The 15075-nt window shown below is 38.4% G+C and overlaps 1 protein-coding gene across 4 annotated transcripts in view; it reads right to left on the bottom strand.

Annotated features, from left to right (window-relative positions):
- Positions 1–883: 883 nt before the first annotated feature.
- NAA16 (N(alpha)-acetyltransferase 16, NatA auxiliary subunit) overlaps positions 884–15075 on the bottom strand; it is a 53297-nt gene continuing 39105 nt past the window's right edge. For all 4 annotated transcript variants that reach the window (XM_025049006.1, XM_025049007.1, XM_025049008.1 and 1 more), the window contains 8 exons: positions 14098–14226; positions 8242–8455; positions 7188–7381; positions 5461–5569; positions 4927–5025; positions 4644–4787; positions 2855–2952; positions 884–2268 (listed from right to left, as the gene is read on the bottom strand). In XM_025049006.1, coding sequence (XP_024904774.1) covers positions 2071–2268; positions 2855–2952; positions 4644–4787; positions 4927–5025; positions 5461–5569; positions 7188–7381; positions 8242–8455; positions 14098–14226 — 1185 coding nt within the window. In that variant the 3' untranslated portion in view covers positions 884–2070. The remainder of the gene's footprint in view (positions 2269–2854; positions 2953–4643; positions 4788–4926; positions 5026–5460; positions 5570–7187; positions 7382–8241; positions 8456–14097; positions 14227–15075) is intronic.

The following is a 15075-nucleotide window of genomic DNA, read 5'->3' as shown; positions in this document are numbered from 1 at the left end:
GCAGATTTTCCCGGGGGGGGAAATGGCACTGGGGGTGGTGCTCAAAGGAAGATGGAGGCGGCCGGCGTGTCTGCAGACAAAGGAGATGGGGAGGGGAAGAGAAGGACCGCGGCCCCAGGCGGGCGACCTTACTGAGACAGCCACCCCTCCTGGCTTTGGGAAGGGCCGTTCTGGCGCAAGAGCCCCTTCCAGCCAGGGAAAGGAGATTTTGTGGCTCTCCGGCTCGGGGTTGGGGGGAACACCAGGGGGTCCTACCGTGCACTAGGTGTGGCCCTCCGGCTTAGGAGAGTCCTTTCCTGCGAGGGAAATGCCGCCCTCACGGCGCGGCGCGGGAGAGGAAGGTAGGCCCATGGGTGAAGAAATGAGGGAGGCAGGAGTTATGAGACGGGGTCGCCTGCAACCCCATGAGGAGAGATGAAAGAGCCTCCAGCAGAGGCAAGGCCTGGGGCTTACTGCACGGCACCAAAGGGGGTCACCGCTGGGGCGATGTGAAATCCGGCAACGCCCCAGCGGCATGGGGGGACAGTGTGTCTGTCTGACCTGCTACCCAACAATCCCAACGGGATACTTGCTGAAAGACTATAGTTAAAAACATAATTTCCACATGATGATGAACTGACATCTTGTATGCAAATGGCGTCTCACTGAAAGTAACATGACAAGTTATAGGTTTGCCAGGATATTTAGTGACGAAGATTGCCCAGTTCTAAAATTATTAAGATACTAAAAAGAATACAAGCTGCTGTGGCATCAAAATATATTGGTAAACAGTTATTTTTTATTAACTTGTAAAAATTAAGATGATTAAAAGCTTTACTCAAAGAAAAAATATTTCGCAAAACTATTTTGATACTGTGAAACAATAACACCAACACAAATAAGCAACTGTGTACAAAATAATTTATTACAGCTTTATATTGGTGGGCATTATTTTACAGTGAGTTTTTCTCAACAATTATGAATCTAAATAGCTTAAGAGTAAAAGAAAACCATTTTAATTAGAACTATTCCTCTAAATAAAATCTCCCTTTTTGAATTTTTATTTGCCTTAAAATATTAATATTAGACATATTTACACAATTCTGAAAGAAATACACAGAATGATTCCATTACTGTTTTCTGTACAAGATAGAAAAAGCTAGCCCCCAAAAAATATTGCCCGACAATACCGTTTTAAGAGTTAAACTGTGATCGTTTAAATTCTCATGTTGCTGTGCTCGCATAAAACGTATTCAACAGTGAGAGCAGACGACGAGAGGGGGGTGCTTCAGTGTCATTTGTACTCTGCCCTATCATGCTCCCTTGAAGCACAGACCAGATAGAAACTTCTTAACGCGCAAAGCAGTTTCGTCAAGAAAGCATAATTCTCGCCTGTGGGTCTTTAAGACTGATCTACAGATACACAACAAATTTACCAGAGAATCCCAATGATTAAGAGGCAAACCAATCCCCACGTTCTGAATTCTCTACATAAAACTGGAATACTCTCATTCAAAAGAAACGATCATTTGCATGGAAGTTAAAAAGGAAATGACAAATCAGGAAAAAAACAAGACAGAAAAAAGGGCAAATAGAAGTAAATTTTAAAATAAATCTCAATATCTGCCCAAAGAAGTTCCATATTGTTTTCAACATACTATAGTTAACACTTTAAAACTGATGTGCTTTAATTAAAAAGCTAGCAAATAAACAATAATGAAACGAACCAAATAGGGGTCAAAGCATAGATCCGAAAACCAGGATCTAAAGAAAATAATACAGTGAGGCTGTGTACGTACAACCCAGCTTAACGAGAAGTTATCATATGTATGATACAGAAGTGACAGCACCCATCACAATGCTGATAATCTGAAAGTGTAAGAAAACTGTACAAGTATAAACAGGTAATTTTAACAGATGTTTGTGTATATTGGCAGAATCAGATAAAGAATAAAATAAGCTTACGGAATACTCCATTTAAAAATTCTATCCAATTATTTCATTTCATATCTATATTAAAATACACCCTGGAAAAGAAACCCTGATCTGAAGTCAGCTTTGAGTCTACAGGAGTCAGTTTCCTATGGGATTTTAAATTTCATGTGCCAGGACTTCACAGCCTGCGGCGTGGTTCAGCGCCACGCCGTGACTGCCGACAGCACCCACGGCAGGCAGGAACGCCGACGTGAAAGGGAGCAGGTCATGGCAGGCCATCCTGTACTCCTCGTACTGCAAATTACAGCTCCCAAAGCTGCCATCAAGCAGTGCCTCAGAGACCTTCAGTAAAGTCTATTGAAACGAAGGAAAATAAAAATTATTTTTTAAAAAGTTTGGTTAATAACCACTGTAATCAAAAGATACAATCTGTTAATTAACCAGGAGGAAACGAATAAGGCCTTAGTCTAAAATAACTTCCTGCTATCCACAGTAAGTAATCACCTCAAAAAAAGAAACTTAAGAATCACTTTTGCCAAGACTTAAAAAAGCAGTAAAATTCTAATACTTGAAAAGTGAATCCCTGAAACTCTGATCACTAAAATGAAAGTGTCCTGTGTTAATAACAACGGCTCCCACACTGAGCGCTGACTTTGTGCCAGGCAGGTACTAAGTGCTGACTGTGTGCCAGGCAGGCACTGAGCACTTCCGCTTACTCTTTCCGTCAACCCTCATACCAACTCTATGCCACAGGACGGTCATCCTCACCTTCCACGTGAAGAGGAGGAAGCTAGCGAGGTGACCTGCATAAGGTGACAGCTCATAGCTGGTGGAGCTGAGAATCAGATCCAGGCATCACTTGAAGGCCCGCTCAAGAATTATGTTGTGAGATCACTCAGTATTCATAAAAGTGCAGAAATCAGTCTGTGAAAAATCTCACCTTTACATTTTTATCTTTTACAGTTTCGTCCAGTCTAGTAGCAATGGCAATGGCTTTCTCTTGCCTTGACTTGTCCAGAAAATACATCATTTTAGCACCTGAAATACGAGGACATTTCAAAATGAGTGAATTCCTATGTCTAACATTTGATTTGATTTACGCTGACCAGTGACTTTAAACATGGTTCCAAGTGTTCAATCAGCAGTAGGCTGGAGATGGCTCTCACCAGTTCTTAGGAAGCAACTGTGACTTCTCTTAAGTCTCCATTCAGTGACAACCACCGACGGCTTGGGGCCACAATGGGAGCATTTATATGTGGTGTCAAAACACCACAAACAGGTCTTTTTATATTACAAAGAGATGGTTGCTAAACATTTACCAAGAGACCAGATTTAACACCTCCCCGCAAAGATATAACTCAAAATATAAACAGAGGCTACCCTGTGCCATCAACAATTTTAAAAAGATGATATCCTAAAATAAAACATCTAAGTAACAAATTATTACCATGGGAGAGTGTAGTAGAGAAACAACAGGAAAATGTTTGCATATTCACAAAGTAATTAATTTAAAAATAAAACCCAGGTATACGTCTCCAATAAATGATACAGTCCATATTCTGTGCTCAATTTTCTATTGGACTTCTGTTTATTAATTTATAGTTAACTGTTAATTTACAAGAGCCCTAAGCATATTATTAGCTTTTATCAGTTACATATCGGTGAATAATTTTTTTCCAATTAGTTTTTTGACTTTGTGGGTTATTTTTATGTGGCAAATACTATCTTTTCTTTAGAATTTCATATAATGCTTGGAAAGGCATTTCCCATAATTATAACGAAGAAATTATTTTTTCCATTATCCTGCGTTCTTAAAGAGAAATTCTTATCTGCCCTTACTACTACTAAGAAGTGTTGTAATTTCTAACAGGAATTAACTTTTTCCATAGATATCAAAACAAAAATTTTCCCTTTACATCAAAAGAGCTTACGTTAAAGTATTTAAATACACTATATGTACTTTTTTTTGTCCCCAATTCCCTTTCTACAATCTTTTGTCCAGTCTGCATTTATGCCATCTTGTCATTTTATTAATTTGTATGAATTTGCCTAAACTCCTTCCTATAACAAGGCAAGAGATCTCAAAACATAAAATACATAAAGTAATAAAAATTCAAGGAAAAACAAATTGCTCATAATCACTGTTAAGCTTTGGTACACAATTCTCAGTCTTTACCCTATGTGTACTGTCACACAGTTGAGATATTTTATGTTAATTCTGTACACATATTAAAAAGTATCTATCCCTGTTATTACAGATCTTTGGAATAAACTTCTCTTTATATGGTTACCTGGTATTCCATCCTAAAAACCTACTGCTTTTCCCTATTACGGGACACACATTAAATGTGTTCCCATTCTTTCCCCCATACTTACACGCAAGCACTGCAGTTAACATCTCTGCACTTAAAGCTCTTTCTGTGCTTGCATTAATTCCTTAAAATTATTCACAAAAGCATGACTACAGCAAAAGACACAGGTACTGCAGAGCTCCTGATACGCGTAACAAAGCGCCCACCTAAACAGCAGGGCCAGTTTCCGGCACGTCTTTACCATAGTCGATCTTTTTCAAAATAAAAACTTTCCTAATTTGAAAGATCAAAAATGGTACTGTATTCAATTCTTTTCCTCTGATAATCAGTGAGGATGAACATCTTTCAAAACTTATTTTTGAATCACATTCTAACTTGTTTCCACAAACGTCTTAACCCTGGGAGCTAAACACCAACCTGAAAGTAGATGCTGAAGAGAAGCAGCGTTATGTCTGAGGAAATCCTCATTAAAACTTTCCAAATCCTTGTTGAAAAATATTTTCTGCATTTCTTGAGCTAGAACTTTGCTCACAATGTCTGGAAGATTGCTATGATTAGACACTATAAAAATAAAATGTTTGGAATTTTTAAAATTTCAGGTCTGTCCTTTGAAACAAAATCAACTGAAATACATTTATTATTAAGCTTGATATATTTTACATAGTAAAAATATTACTATTGCTCCTTTGTTTATACTCACCGGACTTAGAAAATTTAATTAAACACTCGTGTAACCATGGGTTATTACTGTTGATGGCGAACGCGCGTTTGACAGATTGTAGCATTAACAGAAACTTTCCTGTGTCAGAAAAAAAAATCGAAGTAACAGCATTGATATTCATGTATATTTTCTTCACTTTATTTTAGCCTCATTTAAAATCCAGTAACAAAATGTGTTACCTTTCCTATAACATTCGTAAGCAAAATTCAAAGATGACTTTGGTTATTTATCAAAGACAGCTTTTCTAAAAAAAAAAAGCTCAAAATATCATGAAGAACTGCTTCAGGTAAACAATTTATATGACTGTTCAAACTATTCTTAAAATGGATTTGATCATAATGTTCCAATTTATTACCCAGTAAAGTTTTGAGTAGCAAAAGAAAAAGTGATTAAGAGCCTTTGTGGAAAGCTGAAACGGAACTCTAAAAGAACAAAAATAGACCTAACTGACAAATTATACTGAATATGATCACCAAAATAATTACGGATTAAAAACTGAATTCAAACCATTACCTTTTCTAAAATATATTTCAAACGCTAACAGATGAGTGTCAATGTTATCGGCAACAAGGTTCTTGAGAGGTATGAGGAACTTGATAGCTTCTTCCAGTGGATTTTCTATCTATTTTAAAAAGGAAAATTTTATTTACGAAACAGCTACACAAGTCAAATTTCTCCCCATATTTTATATTAATACGTATATGAAGTAATTTAAACAGTGTGGGGAGAAAATTGTTCTCTACCCTCGAGGTTCTTTCAGCTGGTAATAACCAAACAAACATAAGACCGACTGACGAGAAATGACCAAATGACATACATAAACACAGGGACCCTGCAGACATGAGAGAATCAGAGACCCCACAGACACGAGAGGTTCAAAGACAGAAAGAGAAAATGAGGTATATGTGGCACTCTGAACTAAGGACCACTTTGGGCTTCAAAGGGGAGGAAAGTCATTATTATATGACGATAAGGGCAGATGTTCTGCATCTTGCAGTTTGTCCTGCCATAAAAGTCATCTCTGATGATACCTCATTATGGGCAAGGCCCTTAACTCAAGTTCTTCTAGAGAGTTAAGGGAGTGGGGGCAGAAATTTCTCCTAAGCCCACAGGACTTTGGTTGCCTTTAGGCCCATCTTGGGGTGACTTGTTCTGAAACCCTATGACAGTTCTTTTCATATAAACAAATAAGCAAGAACACACTTTAAAATTATCAACAAATTCAAAGTAAATAGTCAATTTCCAAAAAAAAAAATGGAAATAGCACTATTGTTTTTACGATTTATAGTCAATACAATTTTATAAAAATACAGAAAATTATTTCCATAGGCTGAAGGAGACGGTACACCAAGTACTGACGGCCCCTTATTCTATAAGCATCTAAAGTAAAGAGACAAACAGAATTGTATCAAGTAATTGAAAAAAAAATAATGACGAATTTAAAATACTTAACACTAGATTCACATGGAAGAAACTAGAAAGCTAAATATTTCTGGTCCCTAAATAACTAAATCCTAGAGATGAGGCACTAATTCTTTGTAGCTACAACGTACCTAGCAAGATATTTAAAATCTTTTCATATTTAATAGACAATTATATTGCTGCTATAACAAATTACCAAAATTTAATGTCTTAAAACAACACAAATTTTACTATCGTGCAGTTCCGTAGGTTAAAAATCCAACACGAGTCTCGCAGGAGGCGCTAAGAGAGAACATGTTTCAATGTCGCTCCTGGCGTCTCAAGGCTGCTCACATTCTTTGGCTTGTAGCTGCCTCTTCCCTGCCCTCCTTCCATCTTCAAGACCAGCCACAGGGGGCGGAGTCCTTCCCACACCACTCCCACCTCCTTTCCTCACCCACTTTTAAGCCCCCTTGTGATGATATTAGGCCCACCTGGATAATCCGGGCTCATCTCCCTATTTTAAAGCCAGCTAATTACACCCTTAAATTCCCTCTGCCACCTCCACCCGCCTGTGCCACATAATGTAACTTACTCACAGGCCCAGGGTGTACAGCGTGGGCATCTTTGGAGGGCTACAATCCTGCCCCAACCACGATTCTAAGTGCAACATGCATTCCCCAAATCTGCACATTACCACTCAAAAACTGATGGCCATGATGACCCTGAAAATATTACAAATGGCTTCTGATTTACAGATTTATATAAATCGTGTTTACAGCCAAAACGAAACTAAAACATATGAATTTCACTAAATAAAGACGGCAGACCCATCTCACCCGTTCCAGTTTGTCAGGTATGAGCTCTTCCTTGGGGCCGCCGGCCTCCTCCTCTTCCTCATCTCGTTTCTTCCTCTGATTCCTTTGTTGGCGCTCCCTTTCCGCATGCTTTCTCTCTTCTTCTAATTTAGCCTTTTTCTGAGCTCTTCTCTGCTTGCTAAGCATTTTCTTCAATTCTTTGGCCGACAGGTTTTCTACAAATATCCAAATGCATAAAAATTATGAGTAAATGTTGCTATTTTTCCTCATAGTCGTCTGCAATACGTACTATTAGTATAGCCCTTTGGGGAGTTAAAGGGGAAGAGGCAACTATAAAACTGTTTAGAAAGTGTGCTCTTAACGACCGGCACAGAACCTGGCACACGAAAGGCAACCAGCAGATGCTGCTTGACTAAAATGAACCAATTCCAGCCCAGCTCTGCCTCCTGGACGATACGCGACTTTAGGCAAATCATCTCTCCCAGCACCAAGTTTCAAATCGTGTGACGTGAGTCTCATGATACCAACTATCCCCGGGAGTATTTCCAGGATAAGGCAATGCACAGAAAAACACGATCTCTAACCACTACACAAATATTAGGAATGAAAGAGCAGAAATCTGCCTCCATGCTATTTCTCAAATATTCCCAGATATTAACATTTTAGTGAACAAGAGCTGTAGAGATAGTCTCATTAGCATTATTATTATTTCAATAAATAAGTACTAAAGTCGTAAGACTAAATATTTTTCCCTGAGGGGCTCAAAGCTATTTTTAGTTACAATAGGGAAAAAAAGAACCTAGCTCATAGACGTTTCCATTTTTCCTGAGTTAGCCTTGCTGAAGAGAAAAATAAAAGACTGCGAGTCATTCCCTTAGGGTGATTCAGAAGCATCAGCTACAGAACTTCACCTGCCGACTCTGTCTGAGTCTCCCCACCGGTTTTTCTTTCGGCCCATCAGTTCTCCAGTGCTGTCTTCACTCCCATTTGACTTTTCTATGTATTGTTTATATCAATGACATTCTGAAATGTAATGTTCTTTTCCAATCTTTTAAAATGGTTCCTTGTCAGTTACCTGAATTTATTTCTTGTTGCTTGTTTTCATTGGTTAAGGGATTATCATACAATTTCAAGTACATTTCGATCGCGGATCTAGCAGCCTTGAAATAGAAGGCATGTCTCCTGAGTGTATCTTCTAATCTCAGAAGGTCGACATAGGCACGAAGGGTCATCTTTCTCATGCAGTATGTATGGAAGTCAAACTGATCATCGGTTATCTCAAAAAAGTGCTTAAAAACAAAACCACAAATTATCTCTTACATTTTTTCAATAATGTCTACTTTTGAAAAGAAAATCATAAAAAGCCCCCAGAAACCATTTTAACAGTCACGATTTCACTTAGTTGGCCTCTGCAGTATTTAATACCATGAAGGACACCAAGTTCTTCTCTGCACATAACTTAAGTTTTTCTTCCTATGATTCATTCCCGAGAAAACCTGTTTTGTGACGATACTCAATTTCTGTGTAGTAAATTAGATGATCAGATTATTTTCAAAAGCCTGGAAATTAGTATTGATATTTTAGCTTTAATGAAATATTTCTCAATATTCCCCCGAAATCAGTATGGCAGAGTTAAAAAGAGCTCTGAATGAAGACTGAATTTTTACTATACGATGACACAAAATATTTACGATTAGACTGCTCTGCTCAACCACGAGCTCTTCAAGGGCAACCCTGTCACGTCGCCCCCCAATGCCTGGCACAGGGCCCAGCACAACAGACATTCAGTAAGTGCAGCATTTGCCAACTCAAGAGACCAGCTGCTCATCAGGCACGTGACCTCTTAATTACCCAGAGCCTCGATTATTTAAGTTAGGAATAAAGAAATCTATACAGCCAATTCCATAAGGTTGTTATAGGATCAAATGAGAAAATATTTTGAAGTTCATTCTAAACTGTAAACTGCTATAGACACACAGAGCACTATGGCTTTCTCTCACCCGACGTGCTACCATTAACCTACCTACATTCCATTTTAGCAAAGGTTCTTAATCTGGAGTCTATGTATAAACAAGCGTAACATTTTCCTAAGAGAGAGCTCCAGGCTTTCATCCAAGTCTCAAAGGGTCCATGACTCTCCAAAAGTTTAGAACTAATTCCTCACCTAGATTAACCCCCTACCAAACAATCTATACTTTTATTTTCTTCGCTGCATGCATCTTTACCTGTCCTTTCTTTTCTCCCACTTTAGCTTCTCCAAACACATACAGAAAAATGAATGATCCAATACACCAGTTCAGAGCTAGCTCTTCTACTGCTTCATCTTCCCTGTCCTGCAGCCTAGTGACTCACTATGCAAAGGACACCCCAGTAAGTGTCCATGTCATCCTATAATTTAATGTCTTGGTAATTAGAAACACACTATACACAGAATTATATTTAATACCTGAGACTTTAAGTGAAGAACTCTAAGAAGAATGAAAGTACACAGTATGGAGGGAAAGAAATAGAAAAAAAATGAATGTTAGTTTATATTTACTCTTTCAAGAATCATGCTTTAATGACGTTGTATTTGAAAATTGCATTCCTCCCATCAGTAAGACAAATCAATTCATAAATAATAACAGCTTGGTTTCTAAATCAACGGGTTACATATTTCATAAAGTTGTTTGTGGTCTTCCTTAATGTCAATCAAGTATGTCTAGTGCCATAAGAATATCTTAAAATTCAATACAACTAAGGAAAATGGCAGCCAAAAATCATGGCGATGAAAATACCTAAGAGATTACATGACCTTTATTAGGCCGAGAAACGTTTATGTGTGAAAAGGCAGATTCAAGAGATATTCTCAGCAGCACTAGCAAATACCGATTTTAAGTCAAATTCAGGAGGGAGCCTCATGGAACCACAAACGTTCAAGCCGCCTCTTTACCAGTAACAGCCCACAGGCTGCCTCTCTCCAGTTAACGTCTTCCACAAACCGGTAACCACTATCCCACTCTGCCTGAGGCTTCCAGTTTTCCCCTCGAAAGCCCTGCGCCTCAGGAACTCGGGAGAGCCCGCAAACCTGGGTGATCGATCTACAATAAGCTAATAATGGTGGTAGACCAGATACGGCTAGATTAAATTAGGAAATGTGGGATTCCACAAAACAATCTTGCTTTTGGAAGAAATGATGTATTGCAGACTCCTACTCAAAAACAATTATATCATCTTAGGTTGATTTTCAATTTTTTAACTTTTTATTTTGGAATAATTACAGATCCAGAGGAAGCTGCAATGGTAGTATAGAGTCGTTCTGAACACTCTTCCCTCAGTTTCCCCCAAAAGGCTACGTGCTACGCAGCTACCAAAACCCAAAGCCTGCCACTGGTACAACCTGTGTGCAGTTAGTTCTGTGTGGTTTTACCACGTGTGGACTCGAGCAGCCACCACTACAGTCGGGGTACAGAACCATTCCATTACCACAAAGATCCCCCTTGTGCCACTTTGGGGTGACTTCTAGGTCTCCAAATTTGTAAGACATAAAAACATACTAGATAACACAAACAGGGAGAGTCAGTCCCTCCCCTCCCCCACGTCAGTCAAACATGAACTTATCAGCTCCCTGCAGAAACTAGGTGCCCGAATGTCGGCGCCCTGCTCACGCCCGTAACTCGACGTCCCCCTCATCACACACACTGGTTCTCTCTCTTTGAGTGGGGCAGGGACAGTAATGCCAGAATTCCTCAGGTTGTCAAAACTAGGCCTGAATCAAGTCGGGAAAGGTATCAGCAATGCCGTTCGCAGCGCAGAGCACGGCTCTCTTCAGGGTTTTGGGGATCCCCTACCAAGCCGTCTCTTCTGACCCAGACTCCCCGCCTATTCCTGTTCTGAGTGACTGGATAGACTAACAGGAACGCATGCATGGAAATACTTAAAATCTGTAATAACTACACCAAAGAGGGTAGGCAATAAGCACTTACAGAGAATCTGCCATTATAAAGCATGTGTCAATCCGATAAAGATTAAGACACCAGAACATGAAGTAATGAACTTCCTATGGTTTTGAGCTACCAGAAGCCCTACATCTTATCAAAAAGTTTAGAAGTATGTATTCTTGCTCTGATTAGATATAAAGCAGCACACTAAATAATGAGAAACCCATCACCTGAAAAATGGTTAAAGAAAATTCAATTCTTAAAAGATGAAATAGTTTAAAATCTTATCCTGAACACAAGTTTATATCCCAGATTTTAAAGACGGTTGTTTTGTTTTGACTAAAACTCAAGTTCTAAACATCAGATTGGGCTGGACCATGTAACCTGTACATATATAACCCTAAAATCCTATTAAGGGTGGCAAGATTAAGACAGAAAAAGAACTAAACTGAGCCTATCCAGAATCCTAACATGTCAAATTCATATATGCCCTAGCTGAAACTGCCTTCATTGAAAGAATTTCGGAAAGAGTTCTTGAAGGCAGATGATTTAGCCCTAATTTAAACTTATTTTGCTAGTCACTGACCTTCTTTTTACAGGGTAAACTACAAAGATTTTTGAAAAGTGCTCATTTCTTTGCTAAAATACTTTAAATTCAGACACGAAAGTAATTCATGTAGATACCTATTATAATAAATCTTTTAATTCAGCAATTACTCCTAAATCCTTACAATGATTTCATTAAGAATTTTCTTTTAGAAGTACAAATTAGTAGTTGATAGTTGGTCACGGGGATGGGGAGCACGGCATAGGGAATGCAGTTAGCATTAATATGATGGCTAGGTGGAGGGCCAGGGGACAGAGGGAACGAATGGGGTGATCATTTTATGAATTATATAGATGTCTAACCAATGTACTGTATACGTGAAACTAAATAAATTTTTTAAAAAAGAATTTTCTTTCAGATTACATGAACTATTAGAAATTAATTTTAGAAGCATTAATCACTCAGCAAATCTTTAATCACCCTATTTGTACTATGCGCTCATATTCCTACGTATTAGTTTTATTTATTTTTAGTATAAATTATTTCACTATAAAAAGACAAACTTTAAAACAACATAAGAATAGGCTCTTTCCTTGTTTATCTGTTATTCGTATTTTCTATTCTCAAGCATTGACATCAAACCCTAAATAAAGACAGGAAAGATTCTAGCAATAACAAATGTGTAACGTGACCAGAGGGTGATAACCAATGATTTCTTATCATTTTTTTCCTTCAAAAATGCTTTCTACCAGTCAAATGATATTTCTTGAACCAGAAGTATAGTTGACTCTTGAACGACATGGTTTTTATAATTTAAAAAAACATGCGTATAAGTGGACCTGTGCAGTTCAAACCCTCATTGTCCAAAGGTCAACTCTATTTTCTACCCACAGTTGGGAATCACATATGCAAAGAGTAGACTGCAGTTATACTCAGATTTTCCACTGCACAGGGGTCGGCACCCCAACCCATGCATTGTCTAAGGGTCGACTGTCGTTTATCTGACTTCACACAGAATTTTATTTCGTGTTAGCTAAAATCACTAAAAATTTAAGAAAAAGTATAATCTAAATGAAACTTAGTAATGGAATAGCTAGTGATCATATTCTAACAATCTTCAAAAATATTAACTAGAACAAAGTAAGATAGTTATTAATGTTAGGAGAAATGGGAGAGGTTCACAATCATAATGATCCTAAGGATGTTCAAATTTGACTTTCACAGAAAATCTGATCGATCTCTGGTTCTGGCCTCGCTGGAATTACTGATCCCTAAGTGCCCAGCAGTCCCTTCATTCAGGAAACAATCTGTCCCTCTCTGAGGTCCTGGTTAGCAAGAATGCATCTTTCCTAATAACAAACAGAAATGCTTTTAAAGTGACAGTCATCATCCACAAGCCAGTAACCTATGGTTCTATCACAGAAATAAGAGCCTGACTCACATGACAATGCTTGGAACCTGCCTGAATCACTTATCAGCCAAGGGCTTTATATTTTTCAAGGAGAAGATGAGAACTATTTTCCCTAAAGATATAGCCATCGAGCCCAGGCTTAAAAAGAAAAAAGCAAAAAATAAATAAATAAATAAACAAAATAAAGCAAAACCTAGGTTATTTGTAAGAGGGCTCAGGTGTACTCCTAGTTCCGGTCCCCGTCAAAAGCCACCCCCTAAGATTCCGCCTTTCTTCTGGGTAACCTCAGAGGTTTCACATGGGAAAAAGGCCAAAGTGACTGCCGGAGTGCAGACTTCAGGCTCACCTGACTACGACGCCTGTGGTTTTATACTGCGTCAGCATGGGAACAGTGGTGCCGAGTGACCCCAACTGAGGGCTGCTGAGGACTGCCTCAGGGGTGCATGTGTGGCTCTTTTCCTCCTGTTGTCCATTTGGAAGGAGAGTGCTTCAGAGATGACAAAGAACAGGAAAACAAAAATTCACACAAAGGAAAAGAAAAGGCCCCTCACTAAGGCACATCACACACACAATCCTAAAAGCAAGTAATAAAATCAGCCTGCGAAGCAGTCACAGATCACTGCACGAGTACTGAATGTGAGGACGAACATCGTGGGAAGACAAACTGGAGAGAGGCCGACTACTGAGCAGATCCTGGCACAATGGGGAAAGAGGCGGCCATCAGCTTGTGTATCCTTCTAGGCTGGGGATGAAAACCAAATAATGGCCCGATTAGGGAACAGAAAGTTTGAACATATGTTACTAATAACCATAACGGCATATTAAATTAATCTTTCAGACAAAAATATGGAGACATGTTGAAATCGTAATCATTCGAGGATCAAAAGCAATTGTTGAATGACAATCTTGGAATGTTTGAAAGGCTAAAGATCGACTTTTTCACAATGAAGTTTCCAAAGTAGATAAAAGAGGAAGATGATCCCGGGCAGAAATCCATCTGCGTTTCTCATCACTTTACAAGAGAAAAATAATGTCAAAATTCTATCTACTTACCCTTTCTATTTCATGGCATTTTTTCAAGGCATCCCCATACCTCCCCAAACGCTGGTAAGCTGAGATGCACTCTGTCTGAAACCACATACACTGCATTTCATTTAGATTTTCCATGGCAGATGTTCCATCCTGAAACGGAATCATTCATAAATATAAGCAGCAAACAAGAAGAGATCCTAAAAATCTCATTTTCTCTTTTACAACTAAAGCTACAAATATTATGACAACAGCAATTAACAAATATATCAATGTGCTACCAAAAGGCTCCTAACAAATTTAAAATTACATAATGTCTTATTTACCCAGCTCTGCTGGAGTATTCAACGCTCTAAACAGAAAAGAGTCCAGATTACTAGAGCTCAGTTTCTAAGCGCCAAAGCTTTTAATTAAACTATTTTCTATAGTAATCCTATGAAGTAATGCCATCGTCTGCCTATTAAGCAAGTTTCTTAACCATTCTTTGCTGATTCAGGATCACTATGATGTGCATCCATTAATGTCAAATTTGTCAGTAACAGTTCCAAGACTGCTTTTCAGTTTCTCAGTATCCTCCCTCCACATTAGGCTTCCGCTATTAACTGTCACTTTTTTGTGCCCATGGGTCTGCTCCTAACAGCATCTCCTGTTCTATGGCAAATTTTCTCATTGGCAGTGGGGTGACAAAATGAAATAATAAATTTTGTTAAGAATAGTTATTAATTCAGACTCAATGTGAATTCTGTGACCAGTGTTAGGACATAAAGTACCTAGTTTCACTGCAGGGGCACTTAGAGTATTGTCACATTTCTGAAGAGTTATTTCAATATATATTACATGGCCCCAGGAACCATGGCAATGGTACATTTACATAAGTAATTACAATCTTTAGTTCTTTTTCACACCCATTATGTGTTATCAGTTCAATTTTCAGAATTCTCCTTAAAAGTATAAAAACTAACTCTGGGTGAATGAAATTATGGATGCATTTTATTTCTTCTT

This window comes from Pteropus alecto, unplaced genomic scaffold (assembly GCF_000325575.1).
Source record: "Pteropus alecto unplaced genomic scaffold, ASM32557v1 scaffold35, whole genome shotgun sequence".
Lineage (NCBI taxonomy): Eukaryota > Metazoa > Chordata > Mammalia > Chiroptera > Pteropodidae > Pteropus > Pteropus alecto.
The sequence above is the reverse complement of the archived record's forward strand: the minus strand, read 5'-3'. Positions and strand labels throughout refer to the sequence as shown.